Source organism: Aquarana catesbeiana, linkage group LG02 (genome assembly GCF_042186555.1).
Source record: "Aquarana catesbeiana isolate 2022-GZ linkage group LG02, ASM4218655v1, whole genome shotgun sequence".
Lineage (NCBI taxonomy): Eukaryota > Metazoa > Chordata > Amphibia > Anura > Ranidae > Aquarana > Aquarana catesbeiana.
In genome coordinates, this window is record NC_133325.1 from 331,952,224 (window position 1) to 331,977,297 (window position 25,074).

The window sequence follows — 25,074 nt, forward strand, 5'->3', positions numbered from 1 at the left end:
GACAATCCTTGCCTACAAGCCCTGAAAATTGGCAAAATTGATCATCCCTACTCTATAGACTATTTTACCTGAACACAGCTGAGGTGAAAAGGAAGGAAAGCAATATCCATAGACAACCTATTGTTTCTATTGTGCATAAGGAAATGCTCAGACCTTGGGGGTAGTAGGTGCTCTCTGCATTTTTTTTAATGCTTATTGCTTGCTAGTTGGGTGGGACCTTTCTTGGTGATGTTGTCCTCTTAATGGGGAGTTTAATTATCTAAAATTATCTAAAATTTACTATATCAATTCTATGAATATAAAATAGAATCTAGAGAATAAATTAAGTAGGAATAAAATGATATTACTTTGAAATAAAATCTCCATTCAAGTAACCATAAGCTTATATGTAGAAGCACTAAACTATTTCAAATCTCAAAGTATGGAATGTAAAAAAATGTAATAGGCATACAGAAATTCCTGGTAGACCTTTGACTTACCTCATGAGTATGGAACTGTTCTTTGACGTCTTCAACATTGTCAGAAATTGCTCCTTGACTCTGTAAAGCATCCTCAGCAGAAAGAAGCCAAGAAAGCACTCTTTCCAATGCTGACTGATAACTTTCTAGATCCACCTCTGGTTCCATCACTAACCTGCCAAATGGCCGGTCATCCACACCTTGTATTTGCTGCAGAGAAAATAGCACCATATTAGCTGCAGTTTATGCTATAATCATTACAAAGTATTTTGTTCAACCAAATTTCTTTGGTTGTAACTCTAAACAAAAGGGAAATATTTTAATAATAAAATTGTTTGCTGGACACTTCACACAATTCAGTATCGCAAAATGAAGGATTGTTTCATAAGAACATTTTTTTTTGTTTTGTTTTGTTTTTTTTCTATGTGCTACATTATCTGATATTGCTTTTTCCTCAATGGATTTATGTGTGTATGATGACTGTAATGGATCTGAATTGAGAAACTGGGAGACAGCAAAGTAAGTTCTAGAGCTTGATAAACATGGATATGCTTAAATCCATCTTTTATTTGATGTTCCTTCTAAAGCCGTAATAAACGATAAATGCAGGATTTATCACAAGGGTTTGCAAGGGAATAGATTTTTTGTGTGAACGATACACATTTGAGCCTTCACCAGTTTATCACAGAAGAAAGAAGTGCAAGTACATATTTTTCCGTAGGGCAAGTAACTGTGCTTTGTGTCCTATATCTGTGCCTGCTGTACTTGCCCAGGGGAACATTTGAACCCTGATCAGAGATTACTGATGTAAAAAAACTTGCAAATAGTTAATGATCAGAAAACTTGTGCATACTGTTACTAATGTATGTTATAATGACATTAGAAATCTGCTTAAAATTTGTTCTTAGGTACCTATAGAATTAGAACACCTTACTGGTTAAATGATATTTGCATACAGAAATCTAATAAGACTTGTATCGGTTGCTATACCCGTCAATCTAGGTAACTCCCAGCAGTCAAGATAGGCTATAAAAAACTGTTTATGTGCTCCTATGTTACTGCATGTGTCCTGTTTTAGTCATGCTCATTCAGCAATATGCATTATGGTAGCAGATATATTTGAATGGACAAATCCACCCTATGCTAGCATGGTAAACTTGTTGTTGTAAGTAGAAAGGAGCTTAGTTTATAAATTACACCCACCAATCTACATGTCTCTAAAATCCTCCAATCCAAATTCCAGTCAAAGTAAAATCAGGAACATGCATTCCGCTCCCTTTTCACTGACTTTAAACTTAATATTATTGTAACAGGAACATTCCAACACCAGAAATAACAGGCCACTACAGTTGGGTGTCATTCTAGCAACATGACACTCTTCCAGACCAAGGCCTAAAAGTAGCCTGTCATACAAAAAATGCATGTTGATAAAACCAATATTTTTAAGATGTACAGTAATATTAGAGCATTATCATGGCTGTTGATTTTATATTGTGGAGTATTTTTGTTGTGTTAGCATGTAATTAACAACATCATCAGAGATAACACTTTTCTGGAACATGTCTGACAGGCTGTGTTACCAAACTGGGCTTGTAGAAAAGAATTGGATACATGGAATGGATCATGTCTCTATTACCTCTTTAAAAGTTTACATACATGGTGTTTCCTGAAGCAACATAACATGTTCTTTTTCTATGAAAAATATTGTGGTGCCCCTCAGGTCAGAGGTAAAGTCCATGATAGACATATGTGAGTGACGTCTGGAAAGGGAGCTTGTCCCGGCTCCAAACTGCAGTGGAATCAGATAGAAAAACGCATAAGCCGCACATCAATGGCAGGCCCCTGTAAAAATTGAATGACAGCCTCAGCCTGGACTCCAACCAGGCCATGCCCCCAATGCATTCTGCTCTGTCATACCTAAGCTCCAAGGGGCAGAGCAGAACGCATTGGGGCGTGGCCTGATCAGAGCCTGGGTTGAGGCTGCGTTTCACTCTACACACGGGTCTACCATCGATGTGTGGCTTATGGATTTTTCTCTCTGATACTGATGTTCTTTTTCTAACCTGAACAGATAACTGATTGGTTTTCACTACTTTCCTACACACTAGCAATATCAATAGCATATCACTAGAAACATACTTATTAAACTATATAAAAACTATGTTGCTATGTTTTGGCAATTAACAACTTACATTTTTGTAGAAAAAATATATTTTAGTATGACATGACTGTTTAAATAAAAGTAAGGCACATTCTAATTATGAACCTTAGGTCTCCTTCCAAAGTAGAGATCTCGGTTATGCTTTGCTTGACTTTTAATTAAGCCACATATCAGCTATCAAAGCTTAATTCCCATTACAGAAGTTACGCTTCTCAGGGCAGAGCTAAGAGTTTATAAAAGAAATCAGATACACTTCATGGAGCATTTATAATTGTTGTGGTAGGAGGTAGGGACATGCTGCATTCTGCTATGTTTCACAGCATATCTGCAAATTCAATTCCTTTCAACAACATGATGAGGTCCCTATAACAATTAAAGTTAGGGAGGTTGGAGGAAGGTTGTTTGCATGCCAGTTTTCCCCTATAAATATGACACTAGAATGTGTTACGTGGAAACAAATCAAATGACATTGTCTAATAACATAGCAGTTATACTTCTTGTGTCACAAAAGAAGTTAGTCAGGAAAAAAGCATATAGGACATGCTTGATTCCGGTAGCCCGGTAGCCTTTTCTACACCCACCATATCCTCTAACACCAGGACACACACGGAGGCAGGCACAATGGTGTGCGTCAGCTTTAAACAGAAAACAAAGTCAAAATCTATCTGTGATATCCTTGATCAAGCCTTATCCAAGATGGTGGTGCCTCTATTTTCCTTGCTGAGTGCCCCATGCTCACACAGGCAGACCTAGCAGTTGACAACGGCAGATGGTGAGTCAGACACAGACTTTGGGATTGCTCCCTTAGCTTTCCAACCTGATTCCACACAGCCAGACCTGCTTCACCATTTTGAGTGGATGCTCAACAAAGCCTTAAAGCAGACCTCTGACCATATCACTGACAGGCTGTCCAGGGAAATCCACAAATTAGGACAGCGCACGGTGTATCTGGAACAAAGAGTGGATAACCTTGATGCCCTAATAGCTAATTACTCTGAGGGGCTAAAAGCCTTGTAGGAAGAAAACCCCACTCTACAATCCCACCTTAAGGATTATGAGAATAGCGTCTGCCCCTCTAACCTCGGCAATAGCGGTCTCCCTAGTCTATCACAGAATTTCAATCAACAGTAACAGTGTTGTTCCAGGAGCTGGCACCCTCTATCCCAATGGCCCCCTTGAATCTTCTAACCCTTCAGGGGCTCAACGTTCAGGGGCTCAACTCCCCTAACAAACACATTCAAACCTTCCTATCTATCGCTTCAGATAAGGCACGTGTAGTCTGTTTACGATAGACACATTTTACAACCCACTCCTCTCCCAAATTTTTGGTTATTCCTTCCCCAAGTATATACTGCCTCTGCATCATTTAAGTGTGGTGGGGTCCTAATAGCACGTCATTGCACAACTCTCTTCCCCCTCCGGATGTTGATAGATGGTACTTCACTATAGTTCTCTCCTTTTATGTCATTTTGGGTACTAATATCCATGGATGATTATCATGAGCATGTGAGAGCTGCCTGGTGAATTGATGTAAAGTTGTCATCCCTTGGCCACCATTTTAAGCCTGAAATGACCCCTAGACTGAAAAGCTAGGGGTCCATTCCATCCGCATGTGAGAGCTGCCTGGTGAATTGATGTAAAGCTGCCATTCCTTGGCCACCATTTTAAGCCTGAAATGACCCCTAGACTGAAAAGTTAGGGGTCCATTCCATCCGGTGAGTGGGGACACAGAAGGGGGTGTTGCTCACCTCAAATTTTTGGAGCACTTTGCACTTTATGGATTTGAGCACATTGTTCACTAATTTATGGACATTCACTTACTAATGAATTGTATTATATGACTATTTAGGTTATTGTTTATTATTGCGAGCGCTGTAATATATACAGTGGGGATGGAAAGTATTCCGACCCTCTTAAATTTTTCACTCTTTGTTATATTGCAGCCATTTGCTAAAATCAACTAAGTTCATTTTTTTTCCTCATTAATGTACACACAGCACACCATATTGACAGAAAAACACAGAATTGTTGACATGTTTGCAGATTTATTAAAAAAGAAAAACTGAAATATCACATAGTCCTAAGTATTCAGACCCTTTGCTCAGTATTTAGTAGAAACACCCTTTTGATCTAATACAGCCATGAGTCTTTTTGGGAAAGAGGCAACAAGTTTTTCACACCTGGATTTGGGGATCTTATTCCATTTCTCCTTGCAGATCCTCCCAGTTCTGTCAGGTTGGATGATAAACATTGGTGGACAGCCATTTTTAGGTCTCTCCAGAGATGCTCAATTGGGTTTAAGTCAGGGCTCTGGCTGGGCCATTCAAGAACAGTCATGGAGTTGTTGTGAAGCCACTCCTTCATTATTTTAGCTGTGTGCTTAGGGTCATTGTCTTGTTGGAAGGTAAACCTTTGGCCCAGTCTGAGGTCCTGAGCACTCTGGAGAAGGTTTTCGTCCAGTATATCCCTGTACTTGGCCGCATTCATCTTTCCCTTGATTGCAACCAGTCGTCCTGTCCCTGCAGCTGAAAAACACCCCCACAGCATGATGCTGCCACCACCATACTTCACTGTTGGGACTGTATTGGACAGGTAATGAGCAGTGTATATAAAACCAAAGGGTTAACGCTGCACTAAAAACCTAGTAGACGATTGATAGCTATAAAGGATTAGCCTTATAAACCTAATTAAAATTGATATGCAATGAGCGAAAACAGGGATTTAACCCTAAAATACCAAAGCAGCCAGCATCAAAAAGTCAGACACAAACTTCAGATATCAGTGATAAAAAACAATGCAGCGCTAAGGATAACCAATGTGTGAAAAGACGTGTGGACAAAATAACAAAAGGACTAATGAAGCCAAAAAAATTGTAAATGCAACACAATATATCATGAAAACATACCATATAAAGAATATTTTGTGATCACTAGAAGAGTGTGTGGTATTCAAAGTAATCAAGTAATAGTATCATATAAACGAAGAAAAAAGTTCATACAAAAAGTCCCATCACACTTAGTGCATTTCAAAAGATGAAAAGTTCATAAACATAGCAAAAAAACTGATCCAGAATCCGTGATAAGAAGAGAATCCAATCTCCCAAGAGGTGAGTGCACCCAAGTGAATATGAGGCTCCTTACCGACTCAGAAGACCACAACGGTCTGACCAAGCATATGGGAGGTTTAGAGGTTTCCCAACAACCTATACCGGCATCTGGGTCTGCGGCTAAAGCTGCAGTCTACTCAATAGCTCTCCAGGCCACCTTACAGTCTTGGGTGCCTATAGCCATGGTTCCGTCCTTTTTCAGTACCTCAATGACCTACTGTTGTGTAGTCCCTCCCAGGAAGCCTCCTCTGCTGCTTCTTCCTGCAATGTCTCCCTGCAATGGGGATACTATCACTTGATTACTTTGAATACCACACACTCTTCTAGTGATCACAAAATATTCTTTATATGGTATGTTTTCATGATATATTGTGTTGCATTTACAATTTTTTTGGCTTCATTAGTCCTTTTGTTATTTTGTCAACACGTCTTTTCACACATCATCTGTCTCCCAAGCAGAGATTGGTGCGCAGTTCCCTGCAGCTGCCAGAGTGGCAAAACATGCCTCCTTGTCCACAGCTATTCCTGCCATAGCCCCAACATCAGGCATGGAGGAGTCAGCGGAGTTATTTGAACACAGCATCAGTCACTTGCTCCTTGACGATGCACAGCCATTACTCGATTCAGATGTTGGTTCTGAGGTTGAGGAAGGCAGGAACATGAGCCTACAGAGATGAGAGAACACTGGTACACAAATTGGCATTCATGTTCTCCCACCCTTAGCATATTACCAAGTTGTCTGGTAGATAGAGCAGAGGAGGAAAGTGAGGGTGAGGCACAACCCCAACGAGGCAGCCATCATGGAAGAGTAGAGAGCAGCCACCCTATTCCATCACATTGTGGAGCTGTTATCTCCTGGCCCACTTCCCACAGCTCAGCTGTCTGGGCCTTTTTTAGTATATGTGCTGTTGATCGCACTGTTGCTATTTGCAAACTTTGTCTCAAGCACATCAAATGTGGCAAAAACACAAACGATTTGGGCACCACATGCTTGACAAGGCATTCAACCTCCCACCTATCAGCCCGCTGGCAAGAGCACCTAAAAGCCACACAAAAGGGGCACAAATCTGTCCCTCCTCCTCACTCACCTCAGTCTGTCCCTGCTATACCTCATGACCTCTTAGCAGCCTCCACTGGCAGCTCTCTACCATCACATGGAAGGCAATTTTGTGGCATCGTTGGACAAGGCAGTCAGTCACAAAGTCCACATTACTGCTGACATGTGGTCCATTAAGCATGGGCAGGGACGATATATTTTGTTTAAAGCAGGCTGGATAACATTGCTTGCAATGTGAGAGGGAGAATGCAGCTTGTTGTGCCCCCATGTCTCCATACAGCTGGTGATTATGCAAGATTTCTCATCTCTACCCCTTCCTCCTCCTCCTCCATGCCCTCCTCTGCTGAATTGTCCTATGAACCTCAAGGGCTAATCAATGAGTCAGGCTAAAAGTTGCCATGCAGTGCTTCAGCTGGTGTGTCTAGGAGACAGGAACCACACCGGAGCAGAGATTCTTGCAGCTCTTCAGGGACAGGCACAGAGATGGTTCACTCTACACAGCTGGAGCCAGGAATGGTGGTGTGTGACAATGGCACAAACCTCCTGTCCGCCCTTAGACAGGGAAAGTTGTCCTCAATTTGGTGGTGCAGTCTTTCCTAAATAGGTACCCATGGTTGGAAGATCTACTAAAGCAGGCCAGAAGAGTCTGTAACCATTTTAGGTGGCCATACACAACCACTGCTCGGTTGGCTGAAATTCAGCGGGAATTCCACCTGCCCATAAACCACCTGATTTGTGACATGCCAACATGCGGGTGGAACTCGACTTTGCGGGGGGAGTGGTACTTCCTTGCTTTCCTGGTTCACACTTTGGCGATGGGGTTCTCTTTCCCCTCAGGATGCCTCCTTTATGTCGGTGGACTGCCCCTGCATGACGCTCTTCCCATGTCACGGCACGGGGACGCGCCATGCATCAGAGATCTGAGGTGTTGTTCACGTGCTGCAGTACACCTGCGCCATTGCCAGGTGCCGGTAATTGTTGTGCCTTTGGAGTTAGTCACACTGGCCACTCCGCTGGCTCGACGCATGCGTGGTCGGTCTCCTCCGAATGATACGTGCATGAGTGAGCATTATGCATGATGTGATTGTGTCATGCGTCATATGACCCTATCCCCACATAAGACGGTATGATCGGGCGCTGCTGCTGGGACTCTGGGATACGCCACTACAGCCACTATCATATGGAAGGTAGGGGGGCTATATTTTGTTATATATATATATATATATATATATATATTGGGAGGACTCATGGTCAATTCCAGTGTTGCTGGGAGGAAGTCCCCCCCTTATGGATACCACTACACCATGGTGGTGATCAGAGATCTTCTAAGTATCTTCATCCCTCGACTTCAGGTTGTGGGATTACTGATGTTTCCCCTCTCCTTTCTTTAATACCCATAGATTATTTCACCTGCATGGTTGGAATCACTGGTGCAACCCCAACTGAGGCTGCAACCTGGTGGGGACACTTGTGTGGAACATTGTGACTTTCTTGCTGATTTGTTTTCACTGGTATGTCATCATTTATGTCAGCTGCTTGTATGATGATGCATATATGTACCTTTTCCTGAGACCTGCTATGACTAATATGATCATTCTCTTATAGAACACAATATTCTGTGATCCTTATATACCAATTTCTCTGATGAAGGGACATATTCTGTCTCAAAACGCGTTGGGCTTTTAGGACCACTTTCACAGATGCGACAGCAGTCATTCTACATATGTTTTTATACCTATGTTTTTATTGGTGATGTATACACTTGTTTTACATTTATACCTTTATTAATAAATCTTGAAATCATTTATTTCTGTGTCCTTATTGTTTGCCTTTAAAGTCCCACTAGGACGGGGGGGTACTTTTTGTTTCTGTGTCCTTTCCTCTCAAGGCCCACTTTATGCAAACACCTTTGTTCCTATGCCAGAGAACACACAAGAGGAGAGAGAGGAGGAGGAGGAGGATTCTGGCAGTTTATGAGGTATTGGTTCAGAGGAAGACATACTGTATATCATAGGCATGTGCACAGGGTGTGCTTGATTTGCCTGGGCACACGCTAATCACCCCATGCACATTAGTGTAGCTGAGCCGGGTTCCACTCGCCCCCTGGGTGTGCATATTTCTTCCACCCTGCTGGCCCCCTGGCCGCTGGAGCTGCTGTACACAGCGGCTGTTTTTGGTAGTGACAGGGCAGGTCTTGTGTCCACCCACCCCTCTATTGTTGGAGAGCAGGCTGAGCTCCAGTGTCTGCTCTCTCTTGCTCCTGACAGCTGCATAGCCTGATGCCTGTCACTTGCCTGACTAAGGGACCCTGCGGGGCTCCAAAATGTTGCCGTATGTTTACCATGTGACCATGAAAATAAAGCTTTTGACCCTTTCTAGGAATCCTGGGTGTGCTGTTGACATTTCTTTACTTTTACTGCTGCATGGGGGACATAGAGAGCAGCATTTGTGTCTGCTCCCTCTTACCATCTCTCTCCCAGCTGTGGCAGTGTTACAGAAGAGAGAGAACAGAGCACAGTGGTCCTCCATCCTCCTCCCACCTGGACGATGTATCACAATAGATTTGGGGAAATGTAGCCTGGAGGGGCAGGAGTGCAATGAAAATGAATGGAGCTACAGACTGTAATGGTCACAAGGAGGAGGGAGGACAGAACTTTTCGCAGAGATTCCACAAGATACTAGAGGCAGTCTAAGGCTTGTTCACATTATCACGTAATTGGGCAATTTTGACAGTGCAATTTTCATGTGATACTGTGTGTTGCATAGGGAAGCCTATTCACTTGAATGGGCTGCCCTATGAGCATTTGTCACCCAAAAAGAAGTAGAAGTTTTTCAAGTAAAAAACTTCACTTGATTTTTAAAAGACCAGCTTGTCGCGTGATCCTGTCATGCAACAATCACAGAATCGCATCACATTTGCGGTCCAATGAAGGATAATGGCAACCAAACTACACAGTTTGGAATTCCAAATCGCACAGTGGGAATGGAGCTTAAGGTTGGTGACAGTGAGTGAGACCTGCTACCAGGGATGTCTGCATTCATATACCCCAGAAGGTTGAGAGGCTGAGCTATTGTGAACCTATTGTGTATGGGGACCTGTAGCAGTGCAGATCCAACGCTGGGTTTCTGTGCCATACCAGAGACTATGGAACTGAGTCACAAAGCGTTATTCATCCCATACTGGAAGCCAAAGGGACCTGCAGCCTGGGTGAGCCAGTCAGGAACAGATTGTAAGCCCTTACAATTCCAAAGCCAATTGCTGACTGCCAAGTCATTAGGACTGGATTAGTCACCTGCCAGAAGTGGTGAGCTGAACTATGCCAACATTAGCTATTAGGTGCCAGGTACTTTCGGCTACCTTTAAGGGGTAACCCATACATTAGGACTTTATAATCACACCTGCTGTTCAGGTTATAAGCAAAGTGTGTGCACATGAACCCTGTTTTTCTTCTGAGTTAGTTGATGTCATTACAGAGACTCTAGCAGCACCAGTTAGATCAGTTTAACTTTGCTATAGCCTTTTAAGTGCTAGATAGTGGTCATAATCATCTGTTCATCGGGGCCTGTTTATTTGCATTTTACCATAATACGTTTAATTAATTTACCACCAAATTGCTTGTGGCCTACATCCTGTGTATTATTATAGCATGGTAGCTTTCCAACTCTTAAGTCACACAAGTGTAAACTGCTTTTGCTCTATGGCCAGTTGTGTCAGTGTGAAGTGAGCTGTCAATAGAGTCGTGGCAGAATAGAGGACCCATCATCGCCAGTGGCTCCTGCGAGCGCGGGTAATTGCTACATTAGCATTATCAGCAAATAAAAAATACTCAGCAATCATTATTATAAGATTGTGTGTGCGTATATATATATATATTGTGACGGTATGCGAGGTGATATAGTGGATAATCACTACATTTCACCTCGCATTTGTTCTGTTGTAAGGGTTTGAACCTGGTTCCGGCCTGGGTTTTTCCAGCCTCTGTGGCAGGCTAGGTTCCGGTCCGGATGTTCTGGTCCACTTGAGCCCACACTCAGGTGGACTTTAAATAACCAGGAAGAGAGCTCAACGGGGCTCTGGTTTTGAGACTCAGGAAGGAACCTGAGTGAGAGGAGCTCTGGCTATTGGGCTAAAATGTTTGCTTTACTGCGTGTTTTGTGGGTGACGGGGACCAGCCCCGCACTGTCTGGATAGGAGACTGTTTGTTTAGTTAGCGTAGGACGGCAAGGATTTACTTTACTGTTTTGTTTATTTTTATTTTGCAAACCTCCTGTAAATAAACCTGGCATCCGCCAAATTTTTAAGAAAGTGCCTGTTTGCTGACTGTCACTTAGAAAAGGTGATCCCCTTGGTGGCAGCATCATGCTGCGGGGGTGTTTTTCAGCTGCGGGGACAGGACGACTGGTTGCAATTGAGGGAAAGAGGAATCCTGGACGAAAACCTTCTCCAGAGTGCTCAGGACCTCAGACTGGGCCGAAGGTTTACCTTCCAACAAGACAATGACCCTAAGCACACAGCTAAAATAACAAAGGAGTGGCTTCACAACAACTCCGTGACTGTTCTTGAATGGCCCAGCCAGAGCCCTGACTTAAACCCAATTGAGCATCTCTGGAGAGACCTAAAAATGGCTGTCCACCATTTACCATCCAACCTGACAGAACTGGAGAGGATCTGCAAGGAGAAATGGCAGAGGATCCCCAAATCCAGGTGTGAAAAACTTGTTGCATCTTTCCCAAAAAGACTCATGGCTGTATTAGATCAAAAGTGTGCTTCTACTAAATACTGAGAAAAGGGTCTGAATACTAAGGACCATGTGATATTTCAGTTTTTCTTTTTTAATAAATCTGCAAAAATATCAACAATTCTGTGTTTTTCTGTCAATATGGGGTGCTGTGTGTACATTAATGAGGAAAAAATGAACTTAAATGATTTTAGCAAATGGCTGCAATATAACAAAGAGTGAAAAATTTAAGGGGGTCTGAATACTTTCCGTCCCCACTGTGTATATATATATATATATATAGATATCTATATCTATATAGATATATATCTAGATAGATAGATAGATAGATAGATAAATAGATAGATAGATATAGTATGTATATATATATATATATATATATATACACGCATGTGTGTTAGAACTTTGGGATGCACACATTATTGCAATTAACTTCACACACCTATTTTTGTTACCTGTCTCTTTTAACAATACGTTTTGTAACAACTTTAAAATTTGGGATTTCCCAGCACTTTTCTGTCCTGGTGACCATCATAGTTTTGACACACTAAAGTTTTGTTTTTAGATATACATGCACCTGTTTCTGATTTAAAACATACAAGTTGTATTTTGGAGTATAAAGGTACCTTTTAATAATGTAGCCCCTAATACAGTGATAAGATTAAAGCAGTAACATTAACAAAAAGACTCACATGAAAGACTGCATGGACTGAAATTTACACATACTTATGCCCTGTACACACGGTCGGACATTCCGACAACAAAATCCATGGATTTTTTCAGACGGATATTGGCTCAAACTTGTCTTGCATACACATGGTCACACAAAGTTGTTGGAAAATCTGATCGTTCTGAACGTGGTGATGTAAAACACGTACGTCGGGACTATAAACGGGGCAGTAGCCAATAGCTTTCGTCTCTTAATTTATTATGAACATGCGTGGCACTATTGTGCATCAGATTTGTCTACACACTATCAGAATTTCCGACAACGGATTTTGTTGTCGGAAAATTTTATAGCAAGCTCTCAAACTTTGTGTGTCGGAAATTCAGATGGAAAATTTTTGGCATGACATCACCCACTGCATCACTGTAGACAGAGATGAGGTACATATATTATCTATCCCCCCCCCTAAATTTTTTTAAAAGTGTATACTGTATTTTAAGAAGGGGAACATTTAAAAACCTGATCTTGCATAGATAGCAGGGACCTCTTTAAAAAACTATTTGTTTTTAATATAAATGAAAAAATAAAAATAGGTCGATTTTTATATCCAACAGGTGCTGGGGGACTAAAGTATTAAGTATTTTTAACAAAATTGTGGGACCTACATATATTGTCACAGTAATTATGTTTTGCTTTGCACCATTTTACCCTTTTCCACTGCTATATTTTCAATTTAACAAAAGTTTGAAAGTTGTGATGTCAACGTGCAGTAAACCAGGTGGAAATTAACAGGTGGAATGTAGTAAAAGTAAAAAGTAAAGTTCCATTTAAAGAGTGCTGTGAATTATCTTCATTTAATTGTAAAAATCTTGTGAAAAGTTTTGATGTACTGGGGATCAATAAATGTGTTAAAAATGAGACATACTCTGAGCAGAGTTCCCACAGTAAAATTTGAAACTGTTGATTTCAGTCTTATAAAAAATATGCCCAAATAAACAGACATGTGAATAAAGACTATACCATACTACTCCTGTATCATAACTCCATCCAATTAGTCTAAAATAAGGTTACTGTTTGCCAGTATGTATAAGTATGCGAGTAAGTATGAAAGACTTTATGTGGAATATCAAAGTCTTTTGCAACACTAAGCTTATTATTGATGACATGTGATTTCTGGTTTCAGAAGGTGAAATAGATTTTAGCAAAAGGAACTGAAACATCACACAGAGAAAATGTCTTCTAAACACTTCTACTCATGGAAAAAATAAGAAACAAAAACTATTGAAATTGATTTGCTTGTTTCCTGATTGCTTGAAACATTTTCCATTTTTGTTGATGCATTATATGGTAAATCAGCTGCAGTGTGATTCATCCTAACTCACAAGACTATTGCAATACAGCTCAGTGGTATTTTAGACACAAAGAACTAGTAAGGCCCTTTTCACACGGGACGGATCCGTGTTGATCCGCCCCGTGTTTATCCGCTGCTCAGCGGGGATCGCTCCGCTTTCCCCAGCTGAGCAGGCAGATGACAGGGCGGGACCCGCACACTGTGCAGGGACCGCCCTGTCAGATCTCCGCTCTCCCCTATGGGGGATCGGAGGAACACGGACCGTCTGTCCGTGTTCCTCCGATCCGCTCTGCAGACGGATAGAAAAATAGGATTTTCTTCCGTCCGCAGAATCGGACGAGAGCGGAGCCGGACAACATCGGGTGTTAGCGGATGTACATCCGCTGACACCCGCTATCCCATAGGGATGCATGTATGTCCGTATTTCATCCGAAAACGGATGGATGAAATACGGACATACTGTCCGCATGTGTGAAAGGGGCCTAAAGTGTATTGCTTTCCCCACTTAAAAAAGTTCAGTTTATACTTTCTTTTAAGTAGTCTTGTGCAATTTGTTTCTTAACGAATCGAAATTTGGCAGAATTTTGCATCTTTCGGAGATTTGGATGCATCCGAATATCCGAATAAAAAAGTAACGAATTTCAACTAACATAAAATAAATTATAGCAGATATAAGAAATGAATTCAACATGATTCGGTAATTTGTTAAAGATCTAATGAAACAAAAGGTCAACTCAAAGTAAATCTTACAGTCCAATCAGCTGATTAATTTTGTGCTGGAGGTTGGATTACTGGCAAAGTGCATTCCTGAGAACTGAGTGAGAAAGGTGTTGTATTGTATTTGAGCAGAGGAGAAGAGATAATGCCATTATGTGTGTTAATGGATTCAATAAACAAACAACTTTCCAAACTATGAATCATTCTCACAAATTAATTTACATACATAAATATCGAATTTCAATGAATACAAAAGAAATTATAGCGGATACGAATGAATTTGACATGATTCGGTAATTCATTAAAGATCTAATGAAACAAAAGGTCAACTCAAAGTAAATCTTACAGTCCAATCAGCTGATTAATTTTGTGCTGGAGGTTGGATTACTGGCAAAGTGCATTCCTGAGAACTGAGTAAGAAGGGTGTTGTATTGTATTTGAGCAGAGGAGAAGAGGTATTGTCATTGTGTGTGTTAAAAGATTCAATAAACAAATGACTTTCCAAACTACAAATCATTATCATGAATATATATACATACATAAATATTGAATTTCAACGAATAGGAACAAAATTATAGCGCATATAACTAATGAATTTGACATGATTCGAGATTCAGTATAACGAATATCGACACTCTACAGAAATAACAAATTATTCAAAAATGTGTTAACGTAACATAACTGCTAAAACAGAATGAAATTATGTATTTTACGAATGACAACAAACCGAAACTAAACAACATTTTCCATTGTGCACAAGTCTACTTTTAAGGATTAGATCCTTTGTCTGGGTTTTATTGCTATTGAGAATGAAAAGGTTGGTGGAGAACCCAAAGGTTGGGGCTTACACCCGCAGCATGGAATATACAGTATGAACTGGAGTTTGATGACACAGGTTAGACTGTACTAATGCAGCCTAGGAAGTGTTATACACAAATTCCAAGAGATTTATAAAAGTAGGATCTCCAAACCAAGAGTTGAGAGACCATACTTTTATTTCATAATAGCATATACAAAAGAATAAAGCCATTGTATTTTGTGGACTCATGGAAGGGACACCCTTCATTACTGTTCAATATACTAATGAAAAGTGGACTGAAGTGATACTCTTCTTCAAAGGGTTTAAAAGGTTCCAAAACAGAGTATAAATTCCTATGAAAAATCAGGCTGCAAAAGTTGATGCAAGCAGCCCACCTTGACATCACTAGGGTGTCTAGCTGTTGCCTGGGAAGCCCCTGACACTGTTAGTGACAGTAGTGCCCAGACAGTGTTTTCCACTGCTGTCACTGATGATGCAAGAGCTCTCCCACACACAGTCTTAGGTGCCAGAGACTTAACAGATAGAGGAGGGAGGAAGCAGTGCATACTTTCTGGTAGAGAAAGCCTCTGACAGTTCCAGAAGTGGTGAAGTAAACTACAGCACATTTACCGACAAAAAGCATACTCACTTTCTATACCAAGAGCCATTAGTAAGTGCTAATTTCAAATTTATTTATGTGAGCTGCCTAAAAATAGCTAATTATTGATAGTGTATACTTTCAGAATTAAACCCACATGTTTTATGTGAGCTGCCTGAAAAAATGTTAATGACAATTTTTTTTAAGAGTACTCCCGTCACAATTGGTATATAAACACATGGCAGAAGTACTGTATAGCTATTAGTGCAGCTAAACTGTACTCTGGTCTAGAGGAATATAAATTATTAAAAAGACCAAAAATCTATTGTGTCTTGTATAATACCCTAATGATGAATTTATTGCTCTACTGCACATTATGTAATTAAAAATAGGAAGTACCATCTGAGATGCTATATTATTCATTTTAGGTTCGTATTTAGGTAATGGAAGCTCTAATATTCTGAACTTTCTGTTTCTGCTGTTTGTATCAGATTTTTATTGTCAGTGCAGTTTTCATTATAACAGTGATGTCTTAGATATCTCCAATCAAACATCCTACCAAGCAAAAATATACTGGAGAAGATAGTTACAGATTTTATCTATCATATGTTATTTTTATGAGAAAATGGATTACTTGAGATAGCCCTGGAGGGTTTTCAAATTGTGCGTGTGTAGATGGAATGATTAGACTACTGGAGGAAAAATTGTTATGTGTTTATATCCTTGGCCATCCTGAAAATACAGCTAGCTACAGTGATGAGAGACCACATGAGAAATTACAGGCAATTAAATATTAACGTATTCCAAATGATCAGTTTTGTGATAGTGTGACATTGAAGGAAGGGGTGTACAGAGAGCCATAAAGAGATATTCAATCACTGCTAAACACACTCTCATATTATTGCAGGTAATTAAAAGTCTTAAATTTCTGTCTAGCACAAAATGATGGCAAATTGCTGAATATATCTTGTACTTTCTCCTTTGAACAAAAGTAAAATAAATCAATTTGGAAGGAAATAGAGAGATTCAAGCATACTGTATAAGATTACCCACATACAGTACATTTTTTGAATAAGATGAATTCTATGTTTGCCAGGATTGAGTGCTCTAAAGACTGCAGAGACATTTCATCATGTGGGAAGTTACTGTAAACATAGAAAATGTGTTCTGCCCTTCAATAGAAAATTCAATAATCCTTGCTGCAATTGCAGTGGAGGTCAACATAACCCAGGTTGGGTTAATAGGTAGTAAAACTGCAGAATATCTAGCAGATGTTTCATCCCCATACATTTATGAAAATATATCTGGTTAATGTGGCTGGAGCAGCCACACAGTCCACACCTTTATTATTCATTGGGCTGTGCAAAATGCTGCCACAGACATACAGGTCTCAATCACTTTGCAAGCTCCCATCGATATCTTCCTAAAGAGATCTACCAGTGTATAGTCCCCTAAAACACAATGATGCTTAGGATATACCTTATTAAAACATAAATTAAATATTAAATATGTAATTGGAGTGATAGGACATATATTTACACAATAACTATACCAGGATGTTTTAGTTCACTATATAACCCCTTAAAAGAATTGGAAGGAACTCGATGCGCCACTCAAAGTAAGAGGAGAAGTAGGCATTCCTACTAACTCATCCAGTGGTAAACAGTATTGTAAAACATCCAGGCCACCACTCTCCTGACTTGACTCATGTAGATGAGATGCTTGGCAGCCTCAGCCAGCGCTACTCCAGTAACCACGCCCTCCTGATGTGTGTTTGCCCCACCCACCAGGTGGTTAGTTAAGTATCACTGGCCTGAGGCCATCTAGCATCTCTTCTACACAAAATAGGTTGGGAGAGCGGCATCCTGGATGCTTCACAACCCTTGAAAAAACTGTCAACCATATTAAGCGGTCAGATCTGTAGGTATACAACATTGACTTTAGATTCAACACTTATGCCCTGTACACAAGACCGGTTTTGCTGTCGGAATAAACTCTGAAGGTTTTTCCAATGGAGTTCCGATGGAATTCTGCTCAAGCTGTCTTGCATACACATGGTCACACCAAATTCCGACCGTCCAGAACGCAGTGACGTACAACACGTACGATGGGGCTAGAAAACGGAAGTTCAATAGCCAGTAGCCAATAGCTTCCGTCTCCTACTTGCTTCAGAGCATGCGTCATTTTTGGTGCGTCTGAACAACATACAGACAAGCGCTTTTTCCGATAGTAATTTGTTCCGATGGGAAAATTTAGAACATGTTCTCTTTCTAAGTCCGTCTGAATTTTTGAGGGAAAAAGTCCAATGGGGCATACACATGGTCGGAATATACGATGAAAAGCTCCCATCGGACTTTTTCTGACGGACATTTCGCTTGTGTGTACGCGCCATTAGTATTTAACTCAACTCTAGTATCCATTTCCGCTCAATATGGCTGACTAGTTACTGTTGATCCCTTGTGATAACACGAATGGTGTATTCCAATATTGATGTCTTCTATGTTGGTCATCATCTTTAAAATTACATGTTCACACTATCTGTGATTATCTAATAATCCTATTGCTGATTATGCTATTCTTTGTTCCAAAAATGATTTTCTGTTCCAGGGATTTATATTTTCTCATATGTCCAAAAAAAGATATCTTCAGTTTAGTCATCTGGACTTCAAGTGTAGCATTGAGCTTAATTAGTTGAGATATGCATTTGATTCTTTTTCTTGCTGTCAACAATATTTTTAGAATTATTTGCCAGCACCAACGTTTAAAGGCATAAGTAATTTTCCTATTATGTATCTCCATGCAGATTTTGCAAACATATAACTTGACAAAAATAAAAAAGTTGGGACAGTTATGTTATTTGCTTTTAGTGTACTCAGTACTAATATACATTTGAAGATCTTTTCTAGGTCTTTGCTGTTTCAAGTACCAGCCTCCATATATCTTGACTGTTGGATCTTTTGTTGTTCATAATTGATCTAAGGTGGCAGAAATTGTCTACTATTACTATGCCTTAATTAGCAACTCTAAAGGTAACTATATGCTGCCATAGTCTTACTTTTCTTGATGTTATAGCTGAATTCAATGGTGTGATTAAATATTAGCATATTTTCTATGTACCTGAGGTCTACATATTTGGTGATATGTGACAATGACAACTGAAATGCTTACAAATATTTTTTTATTATATATTCTTTATTTTATTTTACAGTAATACAAAATGTATAATACCAGAGAAAAAAACCATCAAACTCCATACAATCATTGAAAAAATCACGTATTGTTTACATCTCACCCCCATCCTCTAAACCTGAAAAAACAAAACAAAAAAAAAACTCTAGTTATACCCCCCGTTTTCCCTCTCTCCCTCTCTCCCTCCTACCTCTATGTCTCTATCAATAACAAATACTTCTCCATTTTCCTAAATTCCAACCATTTCTGCCATATCCTTTGGTAATTCTCCCATGAGTCTTCTAACGATTGTATTGACTCTTCCATAGATCTCACCCACTCCACCCTTGTTATCCACTCCTTCAGCCTTGGAGCTTCCTGGGTTTTCCAGGAGCATGGAATCAAAGCTTTAGCAGCATTCAAGAGATATGGGACTAATGACTTTCTATATTGGGGCATCTCCTTCTCCGTATCATGAAACAAGCACATCCATGGGTTTTTTTTTACCCTTTCACCCGTTATCTGTAGAATTACTTCTATGATTCCTTCCCAATAGAGATGTACTTTGGGGCACTCCCACCAGAGATGTGCGAAAGTTCCTAAGGCCCTGCACCCCCTCCAACAAGTTGGAGGGTTCTCTGACCCGTATTCATGCGCCCTCTGGAGGGTCATGTACCACCTTTCCATTAACTTGTAGCTCATTTCGTATGTCTGGGTGTCTCTTACTGATAAATAAGCCATTTTTAGTATCTTAACCCTATGTTCCTCTTCCCTCAGGGGCCCTATTTCCCTTTCCCACTTCTCCAGAAAGGGAGGAAATCCATTTTCTACTTCCCCCTGAGTATTTTGTATATTTTAGATATTTAGATATTTCTTTCCCCAGATGAAGTCACGAGCGGTGACGTAACGCGTAGGGCATGGCGGAGAGCAGACGTAAACTGGAAGTCACGTAAGGAGGCGCCCCAGACACCGCTCCTTCTGTATATGTGATTTTAATTGTTTTTAAATGTAAGAGACCACCTTTTAGCCCGTAAATAAAGTTTGCTTACTCATCTTCATACTACACCATTGGAGGCTTTCTTTTTTCTCCTTCGCTTTTCCACCGGGCCGGTTGAGCCTTGCTGGAATTTGCTCTAATAGGCATACCCATTTTATGAAGAACGGGAAGTAAAAGAACTAAGCCACCACTAACAGATGGGAATACCTGAACACCACTGAAATACAACATGCAGCCCCAATATAAGACACCTAATGATGCCTGATTTTATCGGTTTTAATGTGAGAGTTCTGAGAGCCTAATGTTATCGGGATATTTTTCATGAAGATCTGCATGAATTTTTACCCACCTATAAATTAAATTGGATTCCAGCTTACTTATGAAGCTTCACAGCTAAATTCAGCCATTCACTTATTCACTTTATGAACTCTATCCTTGATACATTGATACTAAGCACAGTTCACTTTGTTTTTGTATTTATATATACGGATTATTGTGATATTTCATGTTTATTTTTTTCACAATATTCCCACATAATAATTTTGTGTGTTAATTTTTCATTATTAGTGATTTACATTATGTGTGAGTAGATTTTATGCGCGAGATCTTTCCACTTTAACTATTTAATTGAAGTGTAATGTGAACACTTTTTGATTTTGCTGCTGTCTGCGTAAGACATCATCACACAATAATATTTGCAGTTATTACTCATTATCACTATTTTTTTGTCACTTTTCAAATATTTTCACTATTACTCGTCAACAGCGCGAAGGACACTTCCACTTCCACTTATATTTTAGATATGCTACTAGTTACGCTCGAGGGGGAGCTTAATAGTTTTTCTATTCCTCTCAGTTAGCCTCTTCCCCTCAGTGGTTGTGGAAGTGAATGTGTAAAGTGCTGTAACTAAGCATACCTCCATTTATCCAGTGGTTTGTTTCCCCATTCCCGTGTGATTTCTATATAAGTGCAAAGTCTACTTCCCCTTATCACATCTTGCAATTGTATCACTTGTTTTTTAGCCCACCTTGCGAAGTATAAGTGCTCTTCCTTCCCTGGTTTAAAGTAGTTAGTGTCAATTAGTGATAGTAATGGTGAATTGTAGTCCCAGTGGAATCTCCTACTTAATCCATCCCAAATCTTGAATGTGTTCCTCGTCAGAAAATTAGTGCTATGTCCTAACTCGCAAAATTGTGGTGGAATCCATATAATCTTTTCTATGTCAACAATTTGTATGCTGATACAAGCTACAGGAAGTGATGTAATCTGAAAATAAATTCCAAGATACAACAAGACTGACAAGATTCTAAATATCACATGAATGAGGTTCTGAAAGACATAGCAAAGTCATGCGTGGCTGCCTAAGAACAGATCTTTGTCTTCATTTCTGACTGCAACATCTTACTGATTGTGGACGAGTACTGGATATTACATTTGTAGGATTACCTGCCTGGTGTTCCATTACTGTTGTGTGACCTGTTTCAGGTCGAGTCCTGGAGGTGAGAGGCTAATCTGTGTGGTGGAGGGATCACAGACACCTGATTGAAGATTTGCCTTGTGTGTCACTTGCACATGAGTCATTAGCAGCTTCCTTTCACTCACCAGTTGGGACTGTTTTATTATATGAACATTTACTTACCCTCATGTGTGTTATATTTACACCAATTGGGATAGTTTTTCCTTCATTGATATGGACTCTTATGCCCCGTACACACGGTCGGATTTTCCAATGGAAAATGTCCGATCGGAGCGTGTTGTCGGACATTCCGACCGTGTGTGGGCTCCATCGGACATTTTCCATCGGATTTTCCGACACACAAAGTTTGAGAGCAGACTATAAAATTTTCCGACAACAAAATCCGATCGCGTCAATTCTGACCGTGTGTGGCCTGTTCCGACGCACAAAGTGCCATGCATGCTCAGAAAAAATTCCGAGACGGAACAGCTCGGTCGGGTAAAATTAGCGTTCGCAATGGATACAACACTTTCGTCACGGTGCAATGTTAAAAATGGTTTAATACAGCGCACTCTCTTCTTCTTTATAATGTGAGAAGAATTAAATAGTTTTGCTGCTCATATTCACACAGACTTCTCACAAACTTATTTCTTTATTATTTATCGGGATTCCCTTAATATATTTTGATTTGTCACATCTGACAAAAATATTTTTATTTTATTTATTTTTTTAAGGCAGATTTTTTTTATATTTTAGGTTTGTATTTTTTCCAAGGCTGATCTTTGTTTTATTTTATTTTTAGTTTTACTCCAGAATATTTTTGTGTGTGTTTTGTGTGTCAAGTTACCACAACACCATTATTATCTTGTATTATTTAATCTCAAGGAGATTGTTTGGTGTTGGTGTCCCTTGTTAATTTCACGTTGTATTTTTGAAATGTACCTGAAACCTCACAAACAAACTGTCCTTTTTGAAGGAAAACACACATAGGCAAGTATAATTGAAACCAAAAATCCTTTATTAAGGGCTCAGAACCAAACAAAGAGGGAGGCAATGCTGGATAAACAGCAGAAATTAGCAAAGCCTTGGACCCCCAGGGCAGACATCAATTCTTGAACATCAAAATTGGTGGCCTGAGGAGTCCATATGTAAGGGAGTGCAGTCTCGTCCAGAAGTCCCAGCAGCAGATGACATCTGTGTCCCCAGGCTGTGGTACCACAAGAGGCTGCATCTTTTCCCAGACCAGACTGGATCCAGGGTCATCACTTTCTGGTCTTCCTTCCACGCTTCCTTCCTGGCTGTGGCTCTGCTGTTGGAGATGTGGCAGGAGGAGGAGTAGGACCTGGAGGAGGAGGAGGACTAGTAGGACCTGGAGGAGGAGGAGGAGGAGGAGGAGGAGTAGGACCTGGAGGAGGAGGAGGAGGACCATGTGTGAGGTCACAAATGTGGGTATCAGATGTTATTTGGCCCCTCAACCCCTTATTGAGAGCTTCCAACATTAATGACTCACACATGAGTTGTTGGCCCTCCTCCATCCGCTGCATTTTACACGCAATTATGCCAGCAAAGTCCTCCTCCACAGTGTGTGGTGCTCCCAGGGCCTCTGTAGCCTTCCAAAAGAGGCCTATGGCAGCCTCCCCTAGGGTACTCCTCTTCCTGCCACTTTCTCTTTGCGGGTGTAGGGGAGGGACCTGCATATCAGGCAGCCTGCTTGGCCCGGCCACCTCCTGGCTGAGACTTCCCTGTGTCTGAAAAAGGGACATGGTTTAATGTTTTGCATCATCAATCACAATCCTAAATTAGTACTCCAAACTAACATCTAGTTAACATCATTGATTGGACAACCTGAAATATTTAGAGGAATGCTATACCTGGCTTAAGCTGGGCTCCTCCACATGTTGCTGCCTGGAAGGCCCAGGTTGGGCGTCAGCAGCCTCAGCTGGGGGGGAAGGAAGCGTGGAAGGAAGACTGGAGAGTGATGACCTGGGTTCAGTCTGACCTGCCAGAAAATGCAGCCTGTCATAGTACCACATCCTGGGGACATAGATGTCATCTGCTGCTCCGGATCTCTGTGAATCCTGGACTTTCTTGTGCTCCCTTAGATATGTGCTCCTCAGGCCACCAATTAGGATCTTCAAATAGGTGATGTCTGCCGTGGGGATCACCTGCTTCACAATTTCAAACAATTGATCCAGCGCTGCCTTCCTCTTTGTTTGGTTCTTATAATGTGGGTGGTTGATCTCCCACAGACAAGGAAGCCCCCTGAACATGTCAATGAATATTGCCATGAAGTCGGTATCGTTCAAGATATCCATTTTCACTGCAAGACACAACACAAGACAAACCCTAATGTCAGGCAAAACTCTCCTAATCTAGTTACAATATAGGCCTCAATCTAGAAGCAGTATAGGCCCAAGTTTGGCTCTTACCTTCTTTATCACGATCGGCACCTCCAATACTCCTTCCTCTGCTCACAGATTGTACATGTTACGCTTTATATACACTGCGCATGCGTGTAACTCCGCCCGCCCCTGACGTTCTTTCTAGTCTATTCCCCGCCCCTTTTTGTTCAGCACAGTAGGTGAAAAGCACATGGCGGAGTCAGAGCAGGTGTGTGCTAATTATAGCAACGAGGAGGAGGAGGAAAGCCCGGATCCGGAAACGTCCCGATCCAGAAGGAGACGATTTAAGGCCTCAAATATGTCCTTTGGGGAGATGTTGGAGATGGTCGACATCCTGAAGAAGGCAGACTATGACGGGAAGTATGGACCTTACCCCAACCCCAATATCAGAAAGGCCAAGATCATGGCGAAAGTGGTCAAGAGTCTGCACCGGAATTTCGGGGTACGACGATCGAAAGATCAGCTCAGGAAGCGGTGGTCGGACCTGAAATTAAGAGAGCCCGAGCAGTACGGAAAGATCCGGAGAGTGCTGCAAAACAGTAAGTAGTTGTGCTATGGCTGTGTTCCTATTCTTTTTGTCTTTATTAAGTTTGTGCTGCTCCATATGCTTTTCTTAAGTGTTGTACAGTTTAAAATGGCAACTTTCATGTTCATGGGCCCATTATTCGTTCGTATCAAACATTTTTCTTTCGGCCTATAAAACACCATTGTTTAGGCCATATGCATTTGCCAACATTTTTTAGGGCCTACTTGTATGAAAAATATTTGGTTGTGTAGATGGGTTTTTATTAGGGGGCCCACACAGGTGCTCCAGTGTATACTATAGGGGGGTCTCCATCTGTGAAGCTTGGACAAGACAGGTAAAGTCTTGAAGCGTGACAATGGACAATAAAAATGCCACATCTTGGAACTCTGCCAAAATAGACAATTGTACCCCACTTCCAAGCAATTTTTCATCTTTATATTTCCGCCATCAAATATCTGTGTGCTAATTATACCATTTTTGTTTTACATAGGGGAGAAAAGACTCAGAGGACACCCCTCATCCGAGGAGGCCACAGACCCCCCACCTCTGGAAGAAGGGGAAATACCCCCAACCCAAGCAGAGCAGGAGGAGGAAGAAGATGTGGTGGAAATTGTCACAACAGGTGAGTGTCTGTGACCACAGGCTCACGTAAGAGATGGATGCCGGCATATTTTTGATACCTGTTTTTGTTTGGTTTCTCTCTTTTTAGGTGATCGTGATGTTGTGGATCGAGATCCTTTCACATCAGAAAGTGCCCAGATCCTGATTGGGGAGATCATGGGGTGTAATTTAGAATTGGAAAGCCTCAAGAAAAAAATCAATGATGTTATTCAAAACATCATTGATGTTTTGGGGCGAGTTTAAAACCCCTC

General features: G+C 40.8%; 1 protein-coding gene across 1 annotated transcript in view; it reads right to left on the reverse strand.

Moving 5' to 3' along the window:
- The window catches only part of DMD (dystrophin), a 3,507,873-nt gene that overhangs the window by 2,778,826 nt on the left and 703,973 nt on the right, over window positions 1–25,074 (reverse strand). The window contains exon 9 of the mRNA XM_073614841.1: window positions 480–668. Within this exon, the coding sequence (XP_073470942.1) occupies window positions 480–668 (189 nt within the window). The remainder of the gene's footprint in view (window positions 1–479; window positions 669–25,074) is intronic.